Genomic DNA, 26,355 nt, shown 5'->3' on the forward strand with positions numbered 1-26,355 from the left:
CCCACTCTCAGCTGAGTAATGCTGCCAAGCCTCCAAAAAGACCCCTTTTTAATGTCACCAGATGACATTGTGTTATGCAAGCAAAACATTGTGACATGATCTGCTGAGACAGTCTGTTGAAATGAAAATATTGCACTCCTGGCGGTCACTGCTGCAGAGAGTTTGTCAAGAAGTGGCTATGAAAATGGTCTCCTCCCGGTTGTTGTGCTCCAGTGTGCGTTTGCAAAAGGCTGCTGGTTGACGATTTCGTCACTTCATTCATATCTTGATTTACACGAGATCATAAACGATCCACACAGACCAGCTCACAAATGCATCGCCAGAGCGACTGAGGCTCATTTTATTCTTTGTGAATGGAAACTCAGGATGTAATGCCAATCACCGTTTGTTCTATTATGGGTTGATTTAAAGGGAAATGTTCGCCTGGGTTGAAAGGCATTGTGGGCCAAGCACTGTTACCATGGTAAACTGAGCATATTGTATTGTAAAATGTTGTATTGAAGTGTGTGTTGGCTGTAAAGTATCCTCCCCCAGTCTCTGGGAGGCCCGACAGGCATAACATGCCTAATAAAAAAAAGAAGCATGCATCGATTATAATAATAGTGCACACATTTTAAGGCAATATTAGCACCCAAAAAACAAACACTTGCTGTTTAAAGTCTTTGGTGCTTCACATTAAAAGAGCTCCACTGGCGAAACATGGATAGGGAGCCTCTTTAGTTGTGATGTTCGTGCAACGTGTTCGTCATAGCAATCCTTTGTCGAAAATGGTGTCTTTTAAACTTTTTTTTTGTGGTGGGGTGCGAGGAAGGGGGTGAGGGGCGGGCACTGGTCCGGTTCGTGTTGCGGTTCTGTGACTGTACGGCACAAGCTTATTGCCTTAACACCAAGTACCTCTGAACAAAAGACTGCCAAACATCTCCTCTCTCTTTCTCACTAGCGTCATTCATTCCCCAATCCCACTCTCCTCATCCTCTCTTTACAGTGAGTTTCAAAGGAGAGCTCTTTGTCTAGCACCCAGACTGTGGCAATCCCCTTATGTTGCCACAGAGGAAGGTCTCGTGTCATTCTGTCTTCAGGGGTGCCGACTGGCACACAGATCAAAAACCCTTTTGGCCACAGACTGTGAAGGTTCCTCAATTCAATTTGACAAGCCACCAATGTAGACAAAGAAGAGCGAGTCTTCTTGACAGTGTGTGTCACTTTGGTGGCTTTTTGAAGCACAAGCACGGCCGAGAAACTGCAGAAATAGAAAATAGACCTATTTAAATTAGAGTATTTTAACCTGTACTCTATGTGCTGGAAATAATGTGTGTGGTTTGTATATTTTCACAGAACAAGATTAAGGGGTCGGGAGCTAACGAGTTACATTTACTTGGTTATGTGTAACTTTTTTGAGTAGATTGTACTTGTCAGAGAAGTTTCAAGGCAGCTTTTTACTCTCACTTGAGTGTATTTTTAGATAAATATCGGTACTTTGACTCCGTTACTTCTGGATACATTTATAGTGTTTCTTTTCTGTATTCATTATTTTATGCAAGCAGGTGGGCAGCTGGTCCCCTCCAGTGCTGACACATCACTGTGGTGCTCTGGCTATTAGAGACTAGCTGGTCCCAGGCCTGCTGGCGCTCTGTTATCCTACCGCAGCCACGCCTCCACGTGTCTGTTTAAAGCAGCCCGGCTGAAGCCTCGGCAGGAGGAGGAACGTGGAACGGCTGGCGTTTGCCACGCGTTTTTCGACAAGCCACGTGAACGCCACCCAAATGTTAACGTTAGCCGCGCTGGCTAATATTACGGTTATGAACGCCTGCCTGAAGTCACAGATCATAAACAAGTAGTATAGCATGCTTCAAAACTACTACTACTCCTGCTTCCTTTTGTAATGCGCATATTAAAATGTGGTTGTTTGTTGTAGGTTCACTTTAACTTTTACTGAGGAAGACCATCTGTGGTTGAAGTAATTCCAGTCATATCCACATCATATAAAACACTTGGGGAGTGAAAGGCAATAATGTGCTAATTACTTTTGATTCAAGTATTTTTTCTTCTTGTGTACTCATTATTTATTAGTCATTATTTTCATGACTACTTTTGCTACTTTTTTTTCTCCGAGTACTTGTTTATGCAAAGTCACTATTTTTTACTGGAGTTCAGTTTTTGCCAACTCTCCGCCCCTCGGCTGATAACATAAAAGAGCCGTCAGAGGAGCTGTTAACGTAACAAAATGGAAATGGCACACTGTGTTGCTTCAGTAGTGTTGGGTGAGGAGTGGAGAGAAAGGGAAGAGGAGGGGGCAACACTTGGTAGTAAAAAGGGACGTTTTGAAAGCGGAGTAGAGACAAGCAGAGGCAGAATTACACATAATTATCGTGGCGAGCTAAGCTTCCACTCTTGGTGTAATTAATGCCGTTCAGCTGGGAGAGGGTTTAAAATTGTTGGTGTATTAAAGAAGGTTTCGGTGATGAGTTCTCCACGTTCAACAAGACTATATTAATAAGCCCTGAGCAGCTACTTCTTAGACCAAGTGATATACTTGATAGCTTTCATGAGATATCAAAATTAGGCTTGAAGTGAAACGCTTGACGTCAATCACGCAGATAAAAAGTGATTTGAGATTTTTCCGTTGCTAGCGAGTTTTGATGCGAGAACTCTCAGAAGTTTTGCTCTTTCTGTACTGCATCTAATCCAAAATACATGACAGGGTTTATCTGTTGATATTATGGCATGATTGACTTTCTTATTTTCCCAGGTGCTCATCATTACGCTGGCTGGGAAATCTAATTTGCTTTTGGATTAACAAGTGAACAACTGAACTATGGTTCTGATTGTTCCGGGTGTATATTTCGAGTATTTTTTTTCTTAGCACGGATGAGTTTATAATAAACAAACTGCCCTTACTTTAAGGGAGTAAATATATAAATAATGAGCAATGCTTTTAAATTAATGGATTCTCTAACTCAAGCTATTGCCTCCAAATGTGCCAGAGAAATTAGTCTCTGTAACTACAGCAAAGAGAACAGCCACAATGTTGAGTAGGTTTCTTCTCCAAAAATCCATAATATAGCAACAGGGTTTGGATCTGTTTTGTAAGAAACATATGAAGGCCATCTTAACACACAAAGCAGAGTGGAGCAGGAGGACCGTTCAAATGTCGCCGGCGTCACTTGAGAGGAGCAGCGCCTCGTCTCAGCTCATCGTTGTGTAAGATGTTTATTGCCTGGGGCTCCCCATCAAGAGTTGCGCTCGCTCTCATGTTCCAACTCCCCCACACTGCTGCTCCTTGATTGGTTAATGAGGGCCACTGCTGCATTCTGAGCGGAGGAAGTGATTGGCTCTACACCTACGCTGCCATTAGGGCTCATCGGCGGTGTATTTGGAGGCGTGTGTCAGCCCTCGTCATGCTAACTGACACATACGTGACGTCGCCCACAGGTGTAACAAACCTCCCAGAGAGTGAATGGAGCAGCCTACACCCAACACCCTCAACTGTGCGCGCGATAAAGATGATGATACAGATCTCATCATTATCACTTGAGGAGATGTAAATAGTCCCTGGGTTGGAAATGAGAGGAGGCAATGTTGTCTGCAATGGGTATGCAAATATAATTCGAACACAAAAACAAATTAGGGTGGTTACAGTTATGGAGATGTGAGCACGGAAGCAAAGGGCAGAACCGCCAACAACATGGAGAGGGTTCACGCCAACGTCAGGAGCAAACATCTGCCCATCTTTCCACAAAAGGACCAGAACATAACATTGTCTTTTTTTGCACTATCAAGGACTTTAGATTATTTTGTCTTCACACCGATCTCATTTAAGACATAGTGACATTTAAAAATATGTTTAACTCAAATGTCCCTGTGTTTTTTTTTCTATTGTCTGTTGGTTTATAGTAAGATTATTCATATCAAATCCTTCTATTTCCCTGTAAAACATGAAAACATCTGATGACTCGTTAGATACTATAGCCTGAAGAGTGACTTGGAGTGAATATTACAAAGCTGTTTATATTACTAAACACATCATAGTTGTGCTCTAATTGGCTCATTTCATCCTCATTGTCTTCCTGCCGGTGGCCTACAGTCGTCTACAGCTCTGTATTAGCAAAGCTGGACCCAATCAAATCTGAATGATCAGATTCATATTGGCAACTGTAATGGTAAAATATTGCAATGTTATGTGAAGATAGAGTCTAAACTGATTTAAATGATCCTCAGAGATGGTCTGAACAAGATGGGTTGGGGGGAAAAGTAGATCAAAGGACTGTTTTCCTTGTTTATGTATATCAAGGGGTCGTAAACAGATTGGGGAGTTCGTGAACTGATGGGGGTTTGATTCCCCAGGCTAAAGGAGATCGTGACTTCTTTGATCTCAAGGATCAAGGGACAAAAGGTCAAAGATGGGCCAGTACTTAGTGTTTTCTTTGTTTTATGTGGCTTGGAGGCGTAACCCTCATCATGCATAAAGGAGGGCTGTGACTGTTGTTTCATTAAATTCTGTGTCACAGACTGCTTTGGGTGGCTGTGGCATACCTTTCCTTCTTGCAAGAATACATGGACGAAAGACAATTTTGAATCAGAGATTCCATTCCTCTTTAGCAAATCAACTGAGAAAATCTTCCATCATACAACATATTCTGTTTCACTCAGAAAGACGTCATATTACCAAAGGTAAAAGTGATTTATCATACATTTTACAGATTTTACTGACACTATAATCAATTCTTCTATGAAAGAATATCAAATAACAATGTGACCATGTGAGAAATATCACCTGAATCTGCAAATCTCTTTGGCTTTTCAGAGCTTTGTAGCGATTTTTAGCTTATTGTTTTGCTGTCTGACAGTTTTGGTTCACTCTCACAGCTGTTTGAAAAGAAAAATTGCTAAAAACCCACCGCACACTACCTGCTCAGCACCAAAAAGCAGGCAGACACAGTTGTGAACTAGCTGGTTAATCTAGTGGAGCGTTTAGCAGCTATAGACACAAATGTTTCCCTCAGCAGTTGGTGGAGATCAAAAACCGAGCTAAAAGAGAGAGACTATCTATCAGGTGGGCAGAAACTCCACATGAATATTCCATAGCAGTGATTTCTGAATTAAGTCAATCTGATCTTCAGCCCTTGCTGTGATCTTACTTCTCAGATGTGACTTGGCCTCAGTGCTCATCTCCTGGACATAATACCCACCACTGTTTTGAATCTGCTCTCTTTCATCTCCTCTAAGTAGTCACACTGTTTGCGTTATCTTTGCCAAATCTTTACAGCATGAAGCCAGGATGTGTAAAAGGCCTCTTTGACTTCATCATCTCTCGCACCCTCACACTTCCACCCATGCACTTGCAAATCCTCCTGTGTTTATTTCGTCGTGTACGTCTGCGCTCAACTTTGCCTCCTTCTCAGCTTCTTTCTACGGTCTCTACATTGTTACATCCTCTTCCTCTTCTTCTTCTTCTACTTCCAACCGCCTCGCCCTCCTCCTCTCGCCTTTTCTTGTGTCCAGACGTAGTGCTCTCTCCCCAGCGATGGCTTCTCAACTCTCCAGATGGCACAATCATTTCCACAGACGCTCAATGAGGCAAGGGGGGAGCAGAGCATCCACCATTGTGACAAGTGATCAAACGCTGAAACTCACTCTCACAGCCCTTTGTCTTTGACCGTAGAGCATTAGTAGTTTTCCTGTGGGAATTAATAATGAATAAGTTTGACCAGAAATGTAATTACAACATAATTTGTCTTTCATATTTTTGTCATATTTTGATATGATTCAGCCGTTGTTCATGCGTCATACTTTCTCAAGTCAAAAACTGAATTAAAATACAACTTGCAATGTTGACACATGGAGCCGTAAGTGTTGAGCGCCTATCCATCTGTCTGCTTTGCGTAAAAGCAACATAACAGCCAATAATTTATCTCTGCATCATTTGATCTCAATGAATACACTCATGAAATCACTCTGGGGATTCCTGACAAGAAGGTGGGTTTGTAGTCAGGTGAGTAATTCCTATATCTGCCATTTGCTGAATAGAAATCAAGACCGATTTTAATATGCAGCTAATCATCAAAATTGTATTAAGCTGGTGCAAATGATGTTTACCATATATTATTAATACGTTTCAGTTTGAGTCTATTCTGCAATAGCAGCTTCTCTACGACAAACATTTAATTTTAAATGTGATTTTAAAATTTCCAATACTGGTAAAGCTTAACATTGTGGTTAATGTAGTTTATATATGGTTTAACATATTTTGTTATGAAATATAGTATAAAATATGATGAACAGACTTGGCTCACTTGAAATGTAATGTCCACATTTGACATTCAAGTGTTTTGAATACATTCATGAGTCATGAATAAAAAACACAGCCAACACACAATGAAAGTGAGCGGGGATTAAAAACTCACAGGATGCACAGCGAGAGGGAGAAGAGTGAGGGCCTGTGACGTCCAAGTTGAGTGTATCATTGTATTGGATGTATATTGATATATCTCAGCATGTCCATATGTGAGGATGAATCGCTGTCGCAGATTCTCCACAGTGGACCACGTCACAGCCAATGCAGGCACACCTCTAAGATCTATATTAAACCAATGTAGTGAACAGTGAATTATGAGAAGGATGTTTTTATTTAGTATATTGTAGTGCGTCATATCTTAGTCTCAACATTGAGTTAAAAGAAAGTAGGTGAAAGTGATTGTGCAGCCATTACAAGAAAATAGCAGTAAAGGTGAGGCTGCTGAGCATCAAGCCATTATGATGTTGGTTATTAAGGGTTCCATTCATGATAATGTAATTCTGTAACACTTGTCCTACATCCCTAACCACGGTGAACCACACATCCCCTTTTTTACCTCTCACAATAAAAAGATGAATCAGTCACCAACCTGGACGCAGCAGGGAATCTTTCCTCCACCCACACAGAGCTTCTTAAGCACCACTTTGGATGGCACTCTGGTGCTTGCTGTTGTGAGGTGGAGGTGTGCGATCACCGGAGAATAAACAAGAAAGCTGCTATCTGGTTTTTCAACACAGGGCAGGAAGCTCTAGACAGCCCGTAATCTGTCCACACCTCCATGTAAGAAACAATAAACTGATACCAGCCATGCATGGAAATGGATACATGAAAGATCACGAGCCACACTTTCTCACCATTCTGATACTCTTGAAGCCAAATGTTGTGCCTGTGAGCTGCACCTCAAAACATGCCGACTTGTCACCTTTAGCAGCATTTATGTATCTCATAAGGGTGTGACTGCACATTGACTGACACAACAGAGAAACAGTTCTTAAAGGTTCAGTTCATAAGATTCATGCATGACAACAAGCTATATTTGCATTCACAGAAGGACATATATGCCATTATTTACAATCTTAAAGTAATACATATTTGGGATACAATCTTTTCTCGCAGTAACATATATTGACATGCCTATATTGTGTTACCAACAACTACAAAAGACATTATGCATTCACCCCATGAAGAAAAGAGAAATCTGTACACCAAGGCCTCCAGGGATTATCCCATTATGGCTCTCAAAAAGCAATGCATTCGTTATTCACACTAACAAGAAAAACATCCAACATCCTGCCTTCATCCAAGAACATGCATCTGTCAGCCTACTTCCATGATGCATTCATGGTTGAGCTCCCCTATCAGACAGTTCCGTCCCCCCTTGTGTTGAAATGTATTGTCGATTTTATACATATGTGAAAACACACAGATACGCACAACACACTGTAAGCACAGACACTAACCCAACCAATCCAGTCCTTTTCCCATGTAAAAAACACATGTGTCCATGAGGACATACGGTCAACACTGAGAGTTAATTAAAGCCACAGATCTTCTCACTGCAGCATCACTTTGGAACATGACCCTGCAGAATGACACCAGTTGGCATGAAAACAACCCACGTGCCAGACCGTTTGGTTGTGAGTTTATCTTCAAGGTAGTGCAGTCAGCAGCAGGATAGATGCGTTTGCTTTTACTCATTCCACTCGGTATTTAGTAAGATTGCCACCTTATAGATGCACAGTAGCTCTACACACTGATGATCAGGCCTTCTTATTAATGTCTAGCATTTTTAGCTGAATAGTAGTAATCTTTGTCACATACAAAGCATGTGGAGTTGTTGTGCCATACATCAATTAATGTTCTTGCACAAATACAATACAAAAGAGGGAGAACAATCAAAATGGTATGTCTACTTTAATTAGAGAGACGTCATATATATAATTTCCATTATCTTCCTCTCTCTCCATTATGTCATCTTTTATTTTACATTACATTGTGTTTCTTGTAACCTTAATATGACAACAGTAATCCCCTTTACAACTCTTCCTACTGTTTTCTCCTTTGTCTCCATCACTCCTTGCACTTTCCTTTGCCTTTCTCCCCTTTGACTGCTACAGTATCAGATGTCTGGAGGGAAATGTTACACCAGCAAAGATGGTGGCATCAGGGTGTTGATTTCAGGGCATGTGTGGCATCCTGACTTCACGTAAAAGCATTAAGTGAAAATCCAGCCTTCTGACTGCTTTGTGCAAAATACAAGGTCAAATCAAAGAAATGAGTTCAGTGTTCTTCAAATGAGCAAAATTAGAAAATATTTCTGGACACCAAGATAACTTTCAATACAGTGGGTTGAGTTGTCCAGCTGCCACACCTGCTAACGATTTGGCTGTTAATTGTTGTCTGAGCAGCTGTTGCTGATCGGCTTCGTTAGTAGGACCAGTATATAAAGAAGACACAAAGCGATGTTTAACACAGCAGCAGTTTCTCTCAAAGCTAGTCGGTCCCAGTGAGCGGCACAGCGCAATCCATAGCTTCTGAGAAGGACAGGGTGCTGCTTTTCAGCTAATAGCCATGGCTCTTGGACTCCTTCTGTGGTATATTTTATTGGCGTTGAACATTTCTTTGCACTTTTTGTTCCTATTATGTTTAACAGAGATTTTAATTGGATGTTTGTTTTTTCCTGTCCTGCAGTGTTTCCTGGATTTGTTTTTTGCTGTTTGACTGCAGTGCTGGATTACCAAACGGTAAGAATGTTTCTTCTTTAACACATCAGGCTTCAGCAATATCTAATGTTTTGACTTTATTGTTTTTTTAAAGTACAAGGATATCGCTATAAGGCTGATTTGCATAACTACGGCGACGTTTATCAAGCTGACACTTCGGCTTCTGGAGAGCTTGATAAGCACAGTTGGAAGGCTCCAGACAACTTACCGCTCGCCGCTGCTCACACGCCCTACAACAAGCCTTCAGTTGGCCAATGGCTTGGTCCGGTCCCGTCTCCACAAGACGTGCCCGACACCCAAAGTTCAAAGTTGGAGAGGCTCGTTAATGGTCGTCCAAGAGACTGGAGCCGGGACGACCCTGCCAAAGAACTTGTGTTTCCTTTAGGCCCCAGCTACCCGCAACGTGCTCCAGCATTGAGTCGGCCAGGCCCTGTACATACTTTATATACATCTGGGCATTCTGCAAATACTGCAGGACGGTATGGCAATGCTAATTACGCAAGCACAGGATCTTCACCTTCCGCCACACAACAGGGCCCATTCCCCAGTAACCCAACTAGTGTGGGAGCTCGGCCTTTCTATCCCTCAAGGCTGGGAAGCCCCTCTTCTGGGTTCTATGGCGGAGAGAACCCCAACTTTAGGCCAATGAACTACCGCCAACAAACCCCAGTTGTCGGCACCCAAAATGTTCTCAATACCCAGAGGGTGAGCGACTCGCTCCGTTCTCCCCATTCACCTTCAAGCTATATTGTCCAGTCCAGAAACGGCTACCAGCGGGCCAGTTATCTCCAAAGCAAATCCAGGTACTCGCCAGAAGTTCCCCATCAAAGAAGTGTTTAGGGTCTACAGCTTCTCAGGCTGCAAAGAACCCTTGAAGGTATGGTCACTACTAACCTTCTCTAAATGCTTATTTGACAATACTTCATCATTGTGTCTTCCAGGACTCGTAAACAATATGGCCAGTATGGTTCACTTAACATTTCAAAGTAACTGTCTCACAAATATTAATTGGCTGATTTCTTGTCTTTGCAGAATGATGTGCTCTCAAGAAACCAAATAAAAACTTTTTCTTTAAATATGTTTTGTAGATTTCCTTGTCACTAGATTGCAACCTCAATACAGTATCTTCTTATCTAACTGCTTGCTAATGCCATAATGGAGGTTTTGGAGTGAACAGTTAAGAGAATTGGATGTTCGCATGAGATGGCAAACCGCTTCATGACAAAGCACGCTCAGCTCTTATGCTTGGTGGACCCGTAGCTTCATTCCTGCTGTGGCTTTGTGGCGCTAGGCTTGTTTAACTTGGGTCAAACCGCCACCTGGTTATGTTTGTGCTACTCTAGTGTCTTCTGTGCCTCTGTCAATAAGGAACATGCCTGTGTCAATAAGGAATGCACCTACACACATGCAAGTAGTTTACCTTGGCATTGAAATCCTTGTTTCCCAAATCCCCTGCAACACAAATGACACAATTAGGGTTTTACGGCAATAAGTTGTATGTTCAAGAACTTGTTTACTTGGTAGCTAAGCTTATGCATCTGTGTTATACTTATCTATCTTGCTTGCTCTAAGTCCCTACAGCTACTAAAGTATGTGTGTACACTAAATGCCGTTTAGACTTTAAATTTGAAAATGATAAACTTAAACAAAGCATTGACAATATTGCAGTCTAAAATCTGCAGTAAAAGTGAGTGAAAGGCTATCTGCATTAAACGCACAGGTGCCCTGGGGATGCTTACCATATGAAGTCTGTACAGTGGCTGCAGAACGTCGGCTGCTTGAAAAATCTCGCAGTAAATTTGTGGTTCTTCACTTCATGCACATTTTTCTGCCGCAAAGCCCCTTTGCGGGCGAATCGGTTCCCAACTCCAGCCGAGTCGTTGTAATGTAAAAGATGGTCGGCCATAATGGGTACTAACCAAACTACAACAATCACAACTTGGTGTCGTCCCGATGAGATTTCTGTGAGGTCCTCGTCTCAGACGAGAGGCGCAGTCTCTTCTGGAGGAGCTCCTGACAGACCGCACGCCTCCCCTCTGCCCGGACCACAGCTGAGCGCTTCTTTTTCATTCAAAGTGACGTCGGCAAAGTCCGCCCTCACGTGCTCTGGGAATATTTCCTTTCAATTTCAGCGCACAATTAACTTCGCGGTAGAGTTCATAAGTTTGGGGGTTACCTAAACACCTGCCCTGCACGTCTTCTAATTGTCTCTGTGCACTAGATCAGGGTATTTTGCATGTGCAAAAATTATATATGTAGGCTTTATTTGTTTCTAATGAGGAATAACCCAAGAAGGCATGTCCCTCCATCCGTTAATGACCATCCCAATTGCAGATGTAGTGCACCATCGTGTGGATTTAAAGTGCATTGCAGTTTTTGACTAAACAGACTGTCACACATCAGCTGTCTCAGATATTACACCTTATTGGTCTCCATTAAATGTTGCTGAGGCTTTAGTCTTTCTTAGTTTGAACCTTATACACAGTTTTCATATTAAAAAAACTAGCAGGAATAAAAACACAGTATACATGGATATAGTCAATTGATGTTGCCTGAAAGCCAACTGGGAAGCTAATATATAACCATGGCAACAATGAGACGCTCCACGGAAACCGGATGTGTCGTAAAGTGAGGAAGCTGAAGTTTTGAACCGTTTTGAGCGGCCAAATCCGGGCTCAAAGTAAGTCGCTTTTCACACGGTATTTAGCATTTGCATTAAAAAATAACTCCACAAAGCGTGTTCGTCTGTTTCTTTGTGGAAGTCTTTCAAAAAAAATAAAAAAAATACCCCGCAAGCGTTTTACCCCGCTTTAGCTCGTGTGCTAATGCTTCAATTGCGCTCGAGTCTCACTCCTGATGTATTGCTAACCACCGCTGATTAGTTAACGCTAACTAGGTTAGCTAGTGTGTGAACAGTGCAGTTATTAGCTGGTTGTCATGTCACGTTATGCCGACACGTGACACTGTGTTACCCTTTCTCATAACTAGCTCGACGTCCACTCTTTTGAAACAAGTCAGATTCAAATACTCAATGTAGCTCGTGTCTGTAGTCAGCATCTGACTTATTATTCCCCGTTGAATCCATGTGTTCATCTCCCAGGAAAGCCATGAGCAAACAGGAGGACTCGTGGAACCGGCTGGACACTGAGTTTGACCATTTCCTGTTGGACATGAAGCCGTATGTTCTTAAACACCAGAACAAGACAGGTGAGAGGACATGTCATCCCTGCTCACGTCACTGAACGTGAGTTAACATCACACACTGGCTCTGGTTTCTGCGTTTCTTTTAATATTCCAAGCAAATAATGCCACCAGACAACTACCAGAACCTCACTGACAAGATCATACATTAATATATTTAATTTCCTGTCGAGTTATCTCCACTTTCAATCTCTCTTCCATTGACTCTAGAGCGCCAGCGATGTGCAATATGGATAAAGAAGCTGTGTGACCCGGCTACATGTGGTTCAGGTGTGATGGGTCGTAAGAACCGCAACATGCATGCCCGTTTGCTCCTTTACATGCTTAAAAGAGGGGTCTTAGAGAGGCCTTTCACCAGCAAACCAGAGCCTGGCAGCCTCAAGACACTCCCGGCCTACATGGTAAGAATGGTGCTATTAATATTGCCATCTAGTAATGACTATATGCCGCCTTCATTTGTAGAATAATGGACCTCAAAGTCAAGTTTACGAACATGGTGACATGGGTCAGATATGCGTCTTTAAAAGTGATTTAATGCAACATTTTGCAAATTTGAAACTGACTTAATTAACCAAATATTTGTCTCCTCTCTGTGAACTTTCCTTTTCAGTCAATCTACTTTGATGAACCACTGGGTGGTCAATCTGTAGAGCAGAGCATTGCAGGTCTGCCTGACTGGGTGATGGGAGAGCTGGGTGGCTACACTGATGACAGTTTGGCAGCCAGTCTGCTTCAGGACCGAGCCCATTCCTCACCTCACCACAGGTACTATCCCATTGTACATTACCTCCTCACTTTAATATATACTTGGCTTGCTGCACGGTCCTGACTTAGAGCCAGAATGTATGGTGCAATGGCTGGATGTGTATGTGGGTCTGCAAAGTGCAAATCTCAAATCTGTTACTAATTTATTACACATACATTCAGACCAACTTGGTGACATGGAAAAGGGTTGTGTATACAGACAGAAGTCAAACATTTATCTTGTGATTATTGATGTAATTCAACTTTAACAGTGAAGTGAATGAATCCTTCTAACAGCAAGAAGCAGGGTGTCAGCAGACTCAAATGAACAGACTCATTATATTATCTGTCAGTTATACCGGTCTATTAGCAATATATCACTTTCCTTAGCAGAACATATTTTAATTTATTCCCTGAAGAATTCCCAGTGGCTGGTTCGAATGGCAGTGAGGTGTCATGGCTTCCTTCTCTTTCGAAATGCATCACATTTTACAGACACAAGGCAAATATGAGCATTCAACTATAGTTTTGTGTGTCTGCACAAATAGATGTTTGACAACGTAAAATCTTTTAAATATACTGTATGTGAGAGAGATAGAGAGAGAGAGAGAGAGAGAGAGGGAGAGAGAGAGAGAGGGAGAGGGAGAGAGAGAGAGAGAGAGAGAGAGAGAGAGAGAGAGAGAGAGAGAGAGAGAGAGAGAGAGGATGCTACATAACTCATAAGATATTTATCCATGTGTTGATGTTATTTTATTAAACTAAAATTGAACTTGGCTGTGAAGCTGGGTACACACAGCCTTTGTGACCATCGTATTTGCTCAGCAGAACTATCTGAAAAGCCAAAGGCGTTGCCAAGTTCTTGCATCAGTCTGCTTGAGCTGTCCATTCTGACTTTTCAAAGAGACGCACATCATATCCGCATGAGAGGATGAGGAACCTCTTGTATTCTCGATCTATCGTTCTGTTATTCGCCTTTTTACACTTTCCCAGTTGTTGAACTTGAGGTCTAATCCCCACAGGGCAGAGAAGAAAGCACAGAATAAGGCTTGGTAGCTCATTAGGTTGTTTCTTAATTTTTTTTTAGAGTTTAGGATTAAGAAATGTGCCACTTGATTAGAACTTGTTGTCTGAAAGCTCATGTTCTACTTTGGTACACCTGCAAAAAATCACATCAATACATTTAATCATGTTCATAACTCCGTGTGAACTCTTTCAACACGCGTCCCTAAATCACCAGTCATCCTAGTTTGCTCAGGGATATTTCCTCTGACTGCAGGCAATGCATGCGCTTGACAAAGTGATGTTAGTAATGGCTCAGGGTTTTTCATTCCAATTAACAAGGAAAAGCAAATCAGAGCCTAGTGGCTTGATATGCTCATTAGCATGATAAAAAGAGAGCACTGTAAATCTAGCAAAGAGCTTAATATCCACCAGGGCACTGTGTAAGAAAGAGTACAGGCCCTCTGCTGCCATATGTAATTCATATTTTACTGTCGGGGTGTAGAATATTTAATTCTCAGAAAGTATTATTAGGACTTGTCTTTAAATATTTGTCACACTCATTATCTCGCCTGTGGCCGTGTCCCACCAGCAGAACATATTTGAAGGGAGAGAGAGAGAGAGAGAGAGAGAGTTAGAGAGAGAGAGACCTCATTAGTCCAAAATGCATTTGACTATTTCCTTGTTGTTCCTAATTTACCCACAAGATGGAGCCACTGCTTTGTCTATTGCACGAATTCCAACAGAGGAATGCTGTGGGAAAGCAAATGCTGTCAGTGAGGGTAAAGAGATCATAGAAAACAGCTTTGGTGATTAGCCAACATACCCTGTCCATCTTCTTATGTCACGTTGTGTTCAAAGGAAACCGAGTATGACAAAGACATACAAGAGAAAATGGTGGATGTGTGTTGATTTTGATATGTTAACTTTGTAATCTGCATTCCTGGTGTCAGGTGTTCAAGTTCAGTTCATCTCTTTATATTACTCTACTCACTATGTTCACATTCTCTCTTTTATGCATTTGTTTTCGTGCCTCTTTTATTTCTTGTTTTTCTCTTGTCTCCTCCTCTGACTTCTGCATTCCATGTGTTTGCTTTTCATCCACATATGAAATCTTTTACTACCAAATCTACCAATCTCCCTCCTCTCCATTTTTTTTACTCCGTATGTATGACAATAACATTGTCCTTGCAGTGGCAGTAGTCAGCCATTAATGCTGGTATGAACGCCTCACGTCTCTTGCTCACAGGCCATAGTGTCTCCACCGATATTGCCTCCAGGCAGTTTTGTGTTATGGTGGACGGAGTGCAGGGGCTGAGAGAGGTTTGTGTCCCAAGGTCAGACGGCCTTCCTGAAGGTGCCCGGGGCTGAGACCTGGCTCTACACCTGGAGGTCAGGGTGGGGTATGGATGTCAGGCTGCTTTAATCAGCCGAGCTGCAGCTTCTGAGGCTCTACACGGTGTTCTCATTTTCGTGTGTGGGTGTGGGGCTCTGGCCCTGGCCTGACTTGCCACTGCTTTGATCTCTGGGCCTTAGACTCCAGACACATCTGATTCAATTATCCTCATCCACCTGTTGACTTAGAGGCCCGCTTAGCCAAGTTTCATGGCTGCATGTGCATGCAGGTGTGTATGTGAGAGAGACAGGAGTGAGTACACAAAAGCTGAAGTCTGTACTCCCTAACAGTGTTATTAAGTATTGTATTGTGATCGTTAATGCTGCCGTGATTTAACTGTGCATCAGCACTTTGATGGTCCTCGGGTTAGTTTGTGTATTTATAAAGCATTAATTACAATACATGGCATGTTACTGAGACGTTCTGGTGTGTAAATGTCCATCACGCCGCTCAATGACATCATTGGGCAGCATCAAGAGTGGATATTGTAATTTTTCAGACCAGTGAACACTCTTTAATGAATGAATAATGAAAAACCAACCAAGAAACCTGGCTCAAAGAATCTAACTGAGGTGTGCCCCTGAACATTTTGTCCATTCTGTATACCCAGAGTCATATTTACTAGTATCTTATTTGGCACCAATCCCTTTGACATGTTCTTTGACGGTAATTATGTCATTATGTGAAGGTTTAGCTCAGCTTTCTTAAATTCATCATTTAGATCAAGAGAGCCCTGAGTACAAAATACTCATCAATTACTTAAATACAAGCTTCAAACAGTACCCATACATTTTATATGCAACACATTTCGGGAACATAGCAATAACATAGCCGGCCTTCCACTTGTTAGTCGGTGCTGAAGGCGTGCTCACTAAATGGAGGGATTTGAGGTTTAAGATACAAATAACCAATACTGTTTGCACAGATATCCTTCCAGAAACCTCACAGCGATGGCGCTTTCCACCACGAGAAAACGGCGCCTGTGATAAATAAGGTTCAAAATTCTAATTTCCAGATATCTAAAAACGATCATATGGGAGAAAAAGAGCGCCCATATCGGCTCCATGCCGGGTGTGAAACAGTGCCCTCTAGTACGCAATTTGACGTCTCTATTAGATGACAGCGACTTTTCTTCTTCTTCATTGTTGTCCTACATCCTTTCGTCTCCTTTCACATCTTCATTCAATTAGCATTAGTGGGCCATTAGTGTCTCATGTGCCTGCGCTTAATGAGATAGAGAGCTCCGTTAGGCCTTTTGTGAGCGTGTGTATGTGCGAGGGCAAGAGTGTAGTAAAATGAAAAGCGTGTGTATTTGTGTGCCAACGAATATAATCAGTTTCCCTGTTAATCTCCTTGTTTAAGCCATGATGGACCAGGACTTGATGAGACAATGATTAAGGTGCATGATTATAAAAGGATTGTACAAGCCGTAGACTGGTGCCCCGTGGGCTGTCCATGGAAACAAAGTGATGTACAGCAGAGACGTTTATTGTTCAGATGGGATGAAATACAGACCACAAACCATGCAACCAATGCCAGATGTTGATCTGTGTAAATCGCGAGGCTGGCTGCCTACGCAAGCACATTCATATGCAAACAAAGGGGACAAAAGCAGACACACACATTGTACTACAGAGTAACCTCTCACACTTTTCTTTCTGTTTCTTTCTTTTCTCTTCTAGGAGAAGACTGTATGAGGAAAAGCCTCCACCACGACCGATGTCCTCCAGTCCCCTCAAACGTGATGCCAGGATGGTTAGTTCAACAACATGTTTCAGATTGTCAACCACTCCCCTGGACTTCCCTGCCAGACTTGTCTTAAAGGGACAGTTCCCCTCAAAATCAGAAATGCATACGTTTCCTCTCACCAGTTGTGCTTTTTATCAGTATGTTCCAACACTCGGCCACACTCATCAAAACAATCTAGATCGAATAGCAACTTAAAATTCGTCGCTGATGAGAGTGAAGCGAGACGCAATCAACTCAGTTTTAAATGCATCAGCTCTTAAAGATTTCAAAACTACAATATTACATTTTATAAAAAGTACATTTCATATCACAAACCGTGAAGCACATCGTTTCCATGAAACACTACAGGTAAGAGGAGGGGAACTGTCCCTTTTTGTAAAATTCAACAAGATGTTTTTTTTTCAGATTTATAGGTCGCTGTGATGACACATTGAAATATTACCAGCAAACCCGCTGGTGCCAATACAAACAGTGGCCACAATGTTTTGCTTTCTTCTTTAATGTCAACCAATTTGGAAAATTCTTGAACTTATTTTCCCATGAAGCCGGAGGAAATTCCCTGAACTCATAAGTTGCTGTTTAAAGCAGCGAAAGTGGAGCTAACAGTTGGGACCACAATACATTGAACAGTAACATACACTCAGCTAACAATTTATTAGGTGCACCTAGCTAAAACTTAACTCTACGGAGGTTTTAATGTCCAGTTTGTGTTTAAGCTGTATTAAAGAGGTGATGATGCAACTTAATTTTTTTGGGTTGGTGGTGCTGTTGAATTATATTATGTGCGAGGTGTTTCTGTTGTAACTTTGACAGAAAATTGTTTGTTAATGTCAGACGGCAGGCAAAGTTGGTTTAGAAATATGTTTTCAGGGCTTTTATTGTGTCATCAAACCACCATAAATCTCCCGAACATGTTCATGGACAAAGACGATGTTTGCACAACTGCGAGTACATCATACATTTGAGGCCATTCATACTTATCAGTGTTGAACACAATGCGTTTAATTCCTGGTTCGATACAGAGACTGCGACACGCTGCTTTGAACAGCCAGTGACCCGCATACTCGGCATTCCTAGATATTGAAATGAAACGTTTACTCTGTTTGTCGAGGGTGAGGCTCTGGGACCTTAATGCTTTTTTAATCAGAAGGTGCATTTAATCCCGAGCTATTCATTCAGCGATTTCTCTGTCAGTGCAGTTCCGTTGAGGTACAGCCAAGCTCCACACTCCACCAGATCCTAATCAAATTAAACAACATCTCTCCTTTCTCTATCGCTCTCTCTCAACTTTATAAGATATTTCCCCCATTTCAACCTTGCTGCCCAACTTTGACTTGAGTAAACTGATCTTGTATCAACAGAACCCCTAGAAGCATTCAAATTATACTGTATAAAAGAAATCCGGAGGCCCGTTGTAACAAAAGGCTGGGGAAAACAAGGATGACAGGCAGTTAAGCTGCATATGCCCCTCTTGTGGAATTTACTGCATGACGGAAATGATGTGGAACTGCCAAACATCTGGAGCGGTGTATGTGAGAGGGAGGAGAGCGAGGGTGGAGGAGATGGAGATAACGAGGGAGTAGAAAGCTGTTAGTGCAGGAGGAGAACACATGTGGGTGTACTGTACGTCTGTAAGCTTGTAAAAACAAAAAAAAGAATGATGTTGTTGCCAAGAGAGGAGTTATATTGTGTAAAAAAAAAAGATAACCTCCATCACTATCTGCTCTTTGCTTCCTAAGGCCAAACCTCCAATCAGAGAATTCATTGAATTCCCTCCTCTAATTTATAACTTAATTTCCATTTTGTTTCTGCTGTTTACACACTCTTACACTCACACTTTTTTTATTTTTTTTAATCCTCAGGGCGATGCGAGGCTGAAGGCAGAAATGTCTCCCGATGACAGTGACCTGGAGGCTCGTCTCAACAGCTGGAACCTGGGGGTGAGTCCAGGGGCATGCCTTGAGCTTCTTGGTTACATGCAGCTGTCATGCTGCAGATCATCCACAGTTCCAGTGAATCTGATCGCTTGAGCTCACGAGCACACCTAAAGTAAGAGGGCAAATGGGGCTGAGTTGCATTGCCTACGCACGGCTAAACAAAGGGGGGGAACGTTCACCTCTGTCCTCTTTAAACCACTTCCATGAGACAGCTCATTGCTATTGTGGGACGTGAGGGTGGGATGAGGAGTGTGAGAAGGGTTGTGTAAACTGAGTATTTGAAGATGTGTGCGCCTCTCTTATCTGCTCTGGCTGGAGTGCCGCAGGCCAGGGCTTGATAAGCACTCTGCCCTCATGTTCTTTTATTCCCTTCATTCATTCCCTATCTCCTCACCAGCATGACCTTGAGTTGCTCTTTTTCTTCTGCTTGTCGCCTCTGCCCTCTCCCCCACATTACTCATCCGGATGTCTTCTCCAGCACAGCCGCTCTCACTTACTGTCTTCTTCTCTTTCTCTAAACTGTTTCCGTCTGTCTCCTACTCTCTTTTCGCTCTCTCTGGCACTTCTGTCCGTCCATCTACCTTTCTCAACGTTACTCTCCCTCTCTCCACGTTACTCTCCCTCTCTCTTTTAAATTCGGGAGTAATCTGAGGTATCTATCAACAGAAGTGAAGCCGTGCACTGCCCCGCTCGGCACTCGTCTGTGTTGAGACGCTGATAAGAGGCATTGCCTGGCAACGCTCCCTCAAGCCTGCATCTTTCAAATCAACAGATGTTCTTTCACACACACACGCACACACGCACACACACACATGCCAACCCCCTTCAAGTTTACAGAAGTTTTATAGATGCACTGCATCAAAGCGCCCAGCTCCAACAGAATTTGAGCACGACCGAGCGTCACTCTATCCAGAACATCTTTAGCTTTGCTTTAGATCTTCTGAAGCAGTCCGTATCGTTTTGTTCATTTCACCCCTAATGTAATAACGTCTGTGTAGTCAGCATGGTGGCCATGCTGGACAGCAGACAGCAGATTGCTTCAGACTCAGGCAGGAGTTCCAGCTGCAATGTGGCCTGTTAGAGTTGTATCTCTGATGGGCTTTGGCTTACTTTTTCATGCAGAATTCAATGGTAGTGCCGGCCTCTTGGGCGTCCATTGTCTGCGGTTAAAAGGGTGTACTGACGGCTTGCTCAACGCTCGTCGAAAACTAGGAAGCCATCAATCACCGTGTGTTTGTTTGGCTGGAGATGCCAGGCCTTGTGATGTGGAGTGTTCCTCTTCTGCATCCGTCCACGCCAGCTTCCAATGACACAGGACGCTGTGCCAGCTGCGAGGCTGGACAAACATGTGCACACACAGGAGCATGTGTGTGGGCGCGCAGGATAAGAGTCTGCGCACAGGCATACGTGTGCACCAAATCCAAGTTTAGTATCGCAACGCTGTGCCAGCATTGCACCGCAACAGCATTTAGTCTACATGTCTTCCTTGCCCTGTGGGCCTTGCTCAATCAAATCTGATGACTGGCTTGTCTGTGGGTATAAAAATAAATCCCATTCTTGTTTTCTGCCTGGGCACTAGTTTAGAGGGATATTGATTGATTCATCACTTGGTAAATATGTTTTTTTTTTTTTTTGTGTGTGTTTTTTGTGCCAGTGCCAAATTTAAGTAGCAATTCATCATACATCGTGGCACTCACCATTGATGCTGCTCTGCGCTGATGTATTGAGTGGTCTGGTCTTGTTCGTGTTCACGGTGTCAAGCCGGATGTCTCCTTTTGTTGGGAGCTTATAGTATGTCAGCTAACAAAATGTCTGACCTGTTTTTACCTGCATCACGACTAAGTCGGGAGACAGAGCTGCTTTCATCTATTTCCGCTGTCGCTTGCTCACCCTGAAGCAACAGATTGTGACTTTATCCTCGTACTGTAGCTGTAACTATTTTAGTGCCAAGCTTTGAGGTTCTTTTAGGTTCTATTCGCTCATCCTCCATTCCTTCTGGATCGGCTTTGTGTGGGTTGCGCCACCTCACAACATTAAATCCTTTTCATTTAACTGCAGCTGAATAAGTCCCGCACATCCCTCCTCTTCGTCTTCCTCCTCCTCACTTGTTCTCCTCCTTCATGCTCATGTTAAAGAAGCTTTGCAACAGAACTGTTTACTGTGCGTCAACGCTGTCATCTCCAAAGTCGCCGTCACTGTTTTGGAAGGCTGTGATCTTGCCGCTAGTTAGCAGCCCCTATAGACAGCCGCAGAGCATGAGAGAGAAACACTGTACCATAGTGTGAGTTCACAGGAAAATAATGGGGTCATAAACAAATGTCAGATAGTGGTTGGAAAATTGCAAGTTGTGGAGATGAGATGTTTCTGTAGTTTGTTTCACAGTCAGTGATCTGTATTGACGTAACGCTGCAGAGTCATTTGGAGTGTGACCCTTTTGTGTTCAGGTTAGCAGCTCACTGTTTTTTTTTCCATCCCTTGTGTTTCATATTATAATCAAAGGACATGTGTCTGGCAAGAATGTATACACATTTGTCTCCATGTGACGGTAAACGGACCGGGGATAGCTTACAGATTAGTGGTCCTGAGTGTTGACAAAAGGGCCGTGTTGGGACAGCAAAGACGGGCTAAGAGCGGAAACCGAGCGGGCCACACACACAATGCCTTGATGTAGCCCGACGCATTCTGTCTTTCTAAACAGACAAGAGTTGACGGAAGAGACTCCAGCCACGGCACCAAGCGTTTGATGTGTTCCCCGCATTGTTTATGACAAACTAAGGGCGGAGGTTAGATTCTGGTCCTGGTGGTAAGGCTTTGTGAGGAGGAGAAAAAGAGAGATCTAAAGTTCTTCTGTTTACTCTTTCAGATTGAAAACCCCAGGTATTTGCGAGAGAACCCCATTCCCTTCTCTCCAGTAAGTGTTCTCTCTTTTGGTCTCTTGTGCTTTTATTTATTGTTACTTATACAAAAGTGTTGTCTTTGAACTCCTCATCACTCCTCATCACCTAATCTCGCTCCTCTTTATCTCCGTAGACTTTCAAGCCAGGTTTTGGGAGGAGCGGTACCCGAGCAGAGGATCAGAGCCCACAGCTTGCACACAGCAAGGAGGTGTACAGCACAGTAAGAGCCCTTCGCGAACCACAACCATACCTGAAAGTTTCTGTGTGTGATGAATATCAGAATTCTTTAATGATTCCCTTTTTTTTCAAAGGCACATGATATTTAAAACAATGTTCATTCCAATGCTACTCACAGTTCAGTACCCTCAGCAAGTGTTGTACACGCACAGAAGTCAAAGCTCTCTTGACTGCTTTATGGCCCATTACAGCCATTTACATCCCGCTTTGTGCACAGTTTGTATTGTTCAAATGGCCGAGGCGAGCGTTGCTCTTAAAAGACAAAAATAATGCCGGCTCCCAGTGATGACAGTTTTTTCCTTATGTGGATATAAGCTGAAAATCCCATTCTGAAAGCATGCTTTGAAGTCTTTGCCCCTCCCCACCTCTCCCTTCCTTCCACTCCCCCCCCTCCCCGACCATCGGCCTTTACCCGCACTGTTAAATATAAAACCGAGCATGACTTGGCTGTAATAGCCGTGGCTTTTCATGTCTGCTTGGGGAAAGCGCTCCAGTCAGTTAGATGGGCTTCACTGCGAGAGGGCCGAGAATGGAGGGAGAAAGGGCAGAGAGAAAGGATATGAGACATGATGGACAACAATGGTGTTGCTTATTGACCTGTCATAACAAAGCTCTGTTTGTCATTCACATGCAGAGACACACACACTCCCCCATACACATCCACCCAGTCTGCCGGTCTACCTGTGGGTTTATATTGAGTGTAGCAGCACCAATACAAACACATTAAAGACACGTCCCATGCTGTTTGATCCTGCCTCAGACTAGCTGACCTGCTACATGCAGCTGTGTGTGGTGGGAATATGAATTTATCACATCTCAGAAGACCATGTTTATCCTCCACACCAACTTTACTTTGAGTCAGAGGTTGATTCAACTCTATTTCTTGATCTTTTCTATTTTATAATTAAGAATAATTTCTCCATTTCTTGTATATAAGTAGTTTGTATGGTGGAGTAAATACCATTCGGATTTAGTTTGTATGGCCTTGACTTATAGCACAACGTTTTAGGAGAGAGGAAAGTCAACTGGCTTGTCATTTCCACTGAGGCCAGAATGCTCTCAATATGGAAACCAGTTCAGGAAAGTCACAGAGAAACATTGGAAGGGCCACATTTGGAAATTAGAGGAAATGGTGCAGAGCTGGAGCATTTTCCCCATAATGCTTAGGTTTGTGCAATTTGCCTGCTGTCAATCTATTGCATTTCTGATGTATTCATTCATATACAGAAGTTTGTTTTTTATTGGAATTAAAATGAAGCTGTAGGGAAAATACGAGTGAAAAATAAGATATGGCTATGCATTAAAAGAGAGACTGTTAAAAGTGTGTGTTGCTGTTTTACATTCACTCTGCTCCTCACAAGCGTCCAGAAGTCACTGCCAACAGACTGCGCTTGTGCTTTTTATCCATGTTGTGGCACCGCTCTCCAGAGGGCAATTTCAGTCGGTCGTGTGGTCCTCCCATTTGGCCCAGACTGAATTATCTCAGCAACTACTGGATTGATTACAATTATTATTATTTATTTTTTTCTCAGCCATTTTCCCAGAGCATAAATCATATTGACTTAATGATTCTCTGACTTTCCTCTCTCGCGTCACCGGCAGGTCAATGTCTTCACTCATCCTGTGAAATGTCTCAACATCTGCTGGACCGATTGGCACAAAATTTGGTCCAGGCATTAATGATTCCCAGACGATGTATTCTACTGCTTTTGGTGGTCCGCTGACTTTGCCACCATGAGGTTGGCATTTGTATTTTTCGGTAAATTGCATTATACCCAGTTGGATGGGTTGCCATGAAATTTGCTAAACTCATGCATGTCCACCTCCTGAGTGAATTGCCATCTCCATGGTGATCCTTTAACTTTTCATCCAGCCACCATCTGGTCAACATTTTGAAGTTGTCCAATACTTTGGTTTACGACCTGCAAATCTAATGACATTCCCATCAGCCATATGCAGAACCTTCTCTTGAACTCTGCTGCATTGTGCCAGTGCATCTCCGATTCCCATTGTAAGGTTCTGGGAATTCCCATTTGACTACACCCTCTGCCCTGTTTGTTATAATAGGTCTGTGGTTTATGACATGCTATTGTAAAGCCCCTTTTTCTTCTGTTTTTTATCAGTCATGATGGCCCCACTGATCAAGTGTCTGAAGTCACTTGAGTAATTAAGAGAGTTAGGTGGGGTTTTCAGGAACTCTGAACCCCACAGGATACAGCTGTTGCCGCACACGCAGTATTTTTCTATAGAAGTGACTCAAGTCCCCTATCCCACCGTAACCATATCATCCTCAAAAGCCACATTAAGCTTTCCTCATGAAGCCTCGAGGCCTTGTCCAACCCCTGTCTTTGCGTGGCTGTCTAGGCCCGGTCTAGGAAATCACAGTGACATCACTTCCCCTTAATCCGGAGAGCCTAGTTGAAAATTTACCCAGGTTTAGAGCGTTATACGCGCCACATGTCATTAAGCTGGCGGCGGCTTAACGAACATCTCAGCTTTCACACCAAACTCATCAGCTACTGACGGCATTGATGGGAATGCTGACTGCTCTTTTCCAATGGAACAATGAGTGGCAGCTGAGAAACTTCACCGCGAGCATCACTGGGAGTCACTTTGCTTATACAGTGCGTTTGCTCATGGGTGAGTTGTGGGAAATGTCTGGCAGGAGCAACAAAGTCCCGTTAATCCTTCAGCACGCCCTAGAAGTATTCAGCATTATGAGGACTGGGTCTTTATTTGGACATTAAATAAAATGGCGACTGATGAATTGGGCACGGCACCAAGATGTGTGATTACGGACGAAGATACCGACCGGCTGACTGAAGCACCACATCTTTCTTTTCAAGTTGGCATGTGATTGCGTGCGTGCTATCTTCAAACTAAGCCCTTGGTACCTGACCTGAGGGATTGCTGGCACCAAGCACAGCACATAAGACGAGTGTCTTCGTGTCAAGCAGCAACACTCTAATGGTCACAAGCCCCTGACTGGGGATCAGCTCCCTTTAGCTTTCTGTTGCCGTAATGATGCAGTCTCTCTAATCTAAGGATCCTCTGGGATGGAGCGTGAGCTCTCAGCCCGTGATTTAGAGGGCCATAGCCTTTCTTATCTGAACGCTTTTTCAAAGCTAAAAAAAGATCAAGCTAGTGAGCCTTAGTAGTTTAAAGGGGACCAGCTCCGAAGACTGATTCTGACTGAGAGACACAAGAGACCAACCATGTTCCATAATGATAACGTTACTATTTAAAGCCATTCTGTCCTCTGTACTTGGTTCTTATGTAGTTGATGTATTTATAGCAGCCATTTTGAGTATTAATCTGTTTTTCTCCTCTGTACCTTCCTTTAAAACTATAACATTTTTTTTTTTTTTTTAAAAACATACAACAAAAGTGTTTTCATCCAACCGTACTATCTGGACAGACTGCAGTAAATTAACTTCTTGTCAGAGTGTGGAAATGACATCTAGCTGCTCCTCAGTAGATAGCAGAGCGCTGTGTACCGACTATCCTCGAGCATCTGTGTTTACCGAGGATGAAAGACGCACCGGGGCATTGTGCATCTCAGGCAAGACGAAGGAGATGCACAAACGCAACCTTGCTTTGTGGCGCCCGAACAGTTAGCAGACGATTTGAGAACACATCCCTCTGAGGAAAAAGGCCTTGACCCCCGCGCCGGTTTTGAGAGCAGAAAAAGCAGCTGTTTCCGTCCTCTCCTTGCATTCCATCTCTCATATGCCCTCGCCACCACTACCCCTCCCCTTCTTCCCTCCCACCCTATCATCCTTTCATGAGCGGAGTGTCAAAAAACATGGCATCTTACAGCGCTCGCTACAACTCTGAAGAAGAGAAGAGGAGAAAAAAGCTGTAGCATCCAGTCGGGCTGATTGAAGGCATCTCAGACGCCTTAGGTGTACGACATTCCTCCTCCTCCTTCCCTCACTGACGACTTTATAAACAAGTTTCAAATGCCCCTGATCTAGTTTGACAAACTTTCTCCAAAGAGCTTTTGAAGAGAGGATGAGAAAATGACACCCCCACATGTGCTTTTTTTTCGGGGGGCGCCAGCAGAATCAGGTCCCCACTTACTCGTCCGCGTTTCAATCACTGCCATCTTTCTCTCTCTCTCTCTCTCTCCTTCTCTCTTTCTCTCACTTTCTTTTGCTTTCCCCCTTCTGCTCTG

General features: G+C 43.1%; 2 protein-coding genes across 6 annotated transcripts in view; one reads left to right on the forward strand and one right to left on the reverse strand.

The window, feature by feature from the left end:
- prkcab (protein kinase C, alpha, b) overlaps positions 1–11,056 on the reverse strand; it is an 83,670-nt gene extending 72,614 nt beyond the window's left edge. For both annotated transcript variants that reach the window (XM_068577900.1, XM_068577899.1), the window contains exons 1-2: positions 10,758–11,056; positions 10,439–10,470 (exon numbers count right to left, since the gene is read on the reverse strand). In XM_068577900.1, the coding sequence (XP_068434001.1) occupies positions 10,439–10,470; positions 10,758–10,924 (199 nt within the window). In that variant the 5' untranslated portion in view covers positions 10,925–11,056. The remainder of the gene's footprint in view (positions 1–10,438; positions 10,471–10,757) is intronic.
- Positions 11,057–11,609: 553 nt separating this feature from the next.
- The window catches only part of cep112 (centrosomal protein 112), a 92,437-nt gene continuing 77,691 nt past the window's right edge, over positions 11,610–26,355 (forward strand). For all 4 annotated transcript variants that reach the window (XR_011077575.1, XR_011077576.1, XM_068578160.1 and 1 more), the window contains exons 1-8: positions 11,610–11,698; positions 12,119–12,225; positions 12,430–12,620; positions 12,830–12,984; positions 17,041–17,113; positions 18,970–19,047; positions 21,908–21,955; positions 22,075–22,161. Coding sequence is in view for 2 of the 4 variants with exons in the window: in XM_068578160.1 (XP_068434261.1) it covers positions 12,126–12,225; positions 12,430–12,620; positions 12,830–12,984; positions 17,041–17,113; positions 18,970–19,047; positions 21,908–21,955; positions 22,075–22,161 (732 nt within the window). In the remaining 2 variants the exon portion in view is untranslated. The remainder of the gene's footprint in view (positions 11,699–12,118; positions 12,226–12,429; positions 12,621–12,829; positions 12,985–17,040; positions 17,114–18,969; positions 19,048–21,907; positions 21,956–22,074; positions 22,162–26,355) is intronic.

The sequence above is a fragment of the Clinocottus analis genome, unplaced genomic scaffold, assembly GCF_023055335.1.
Source record: "Clinocottus analis isolate CAN_PGR_092001 unplaced genomic scaffold, fCliAna1.0.p SCAF_16, whole genome shotgun sequence".
Lineage (NCBI taxonomy): Eukaryota > Metazoa > Chordata > Actinopteri > Perciformes > Cottidae > Clinocottus > Clinocottus analis.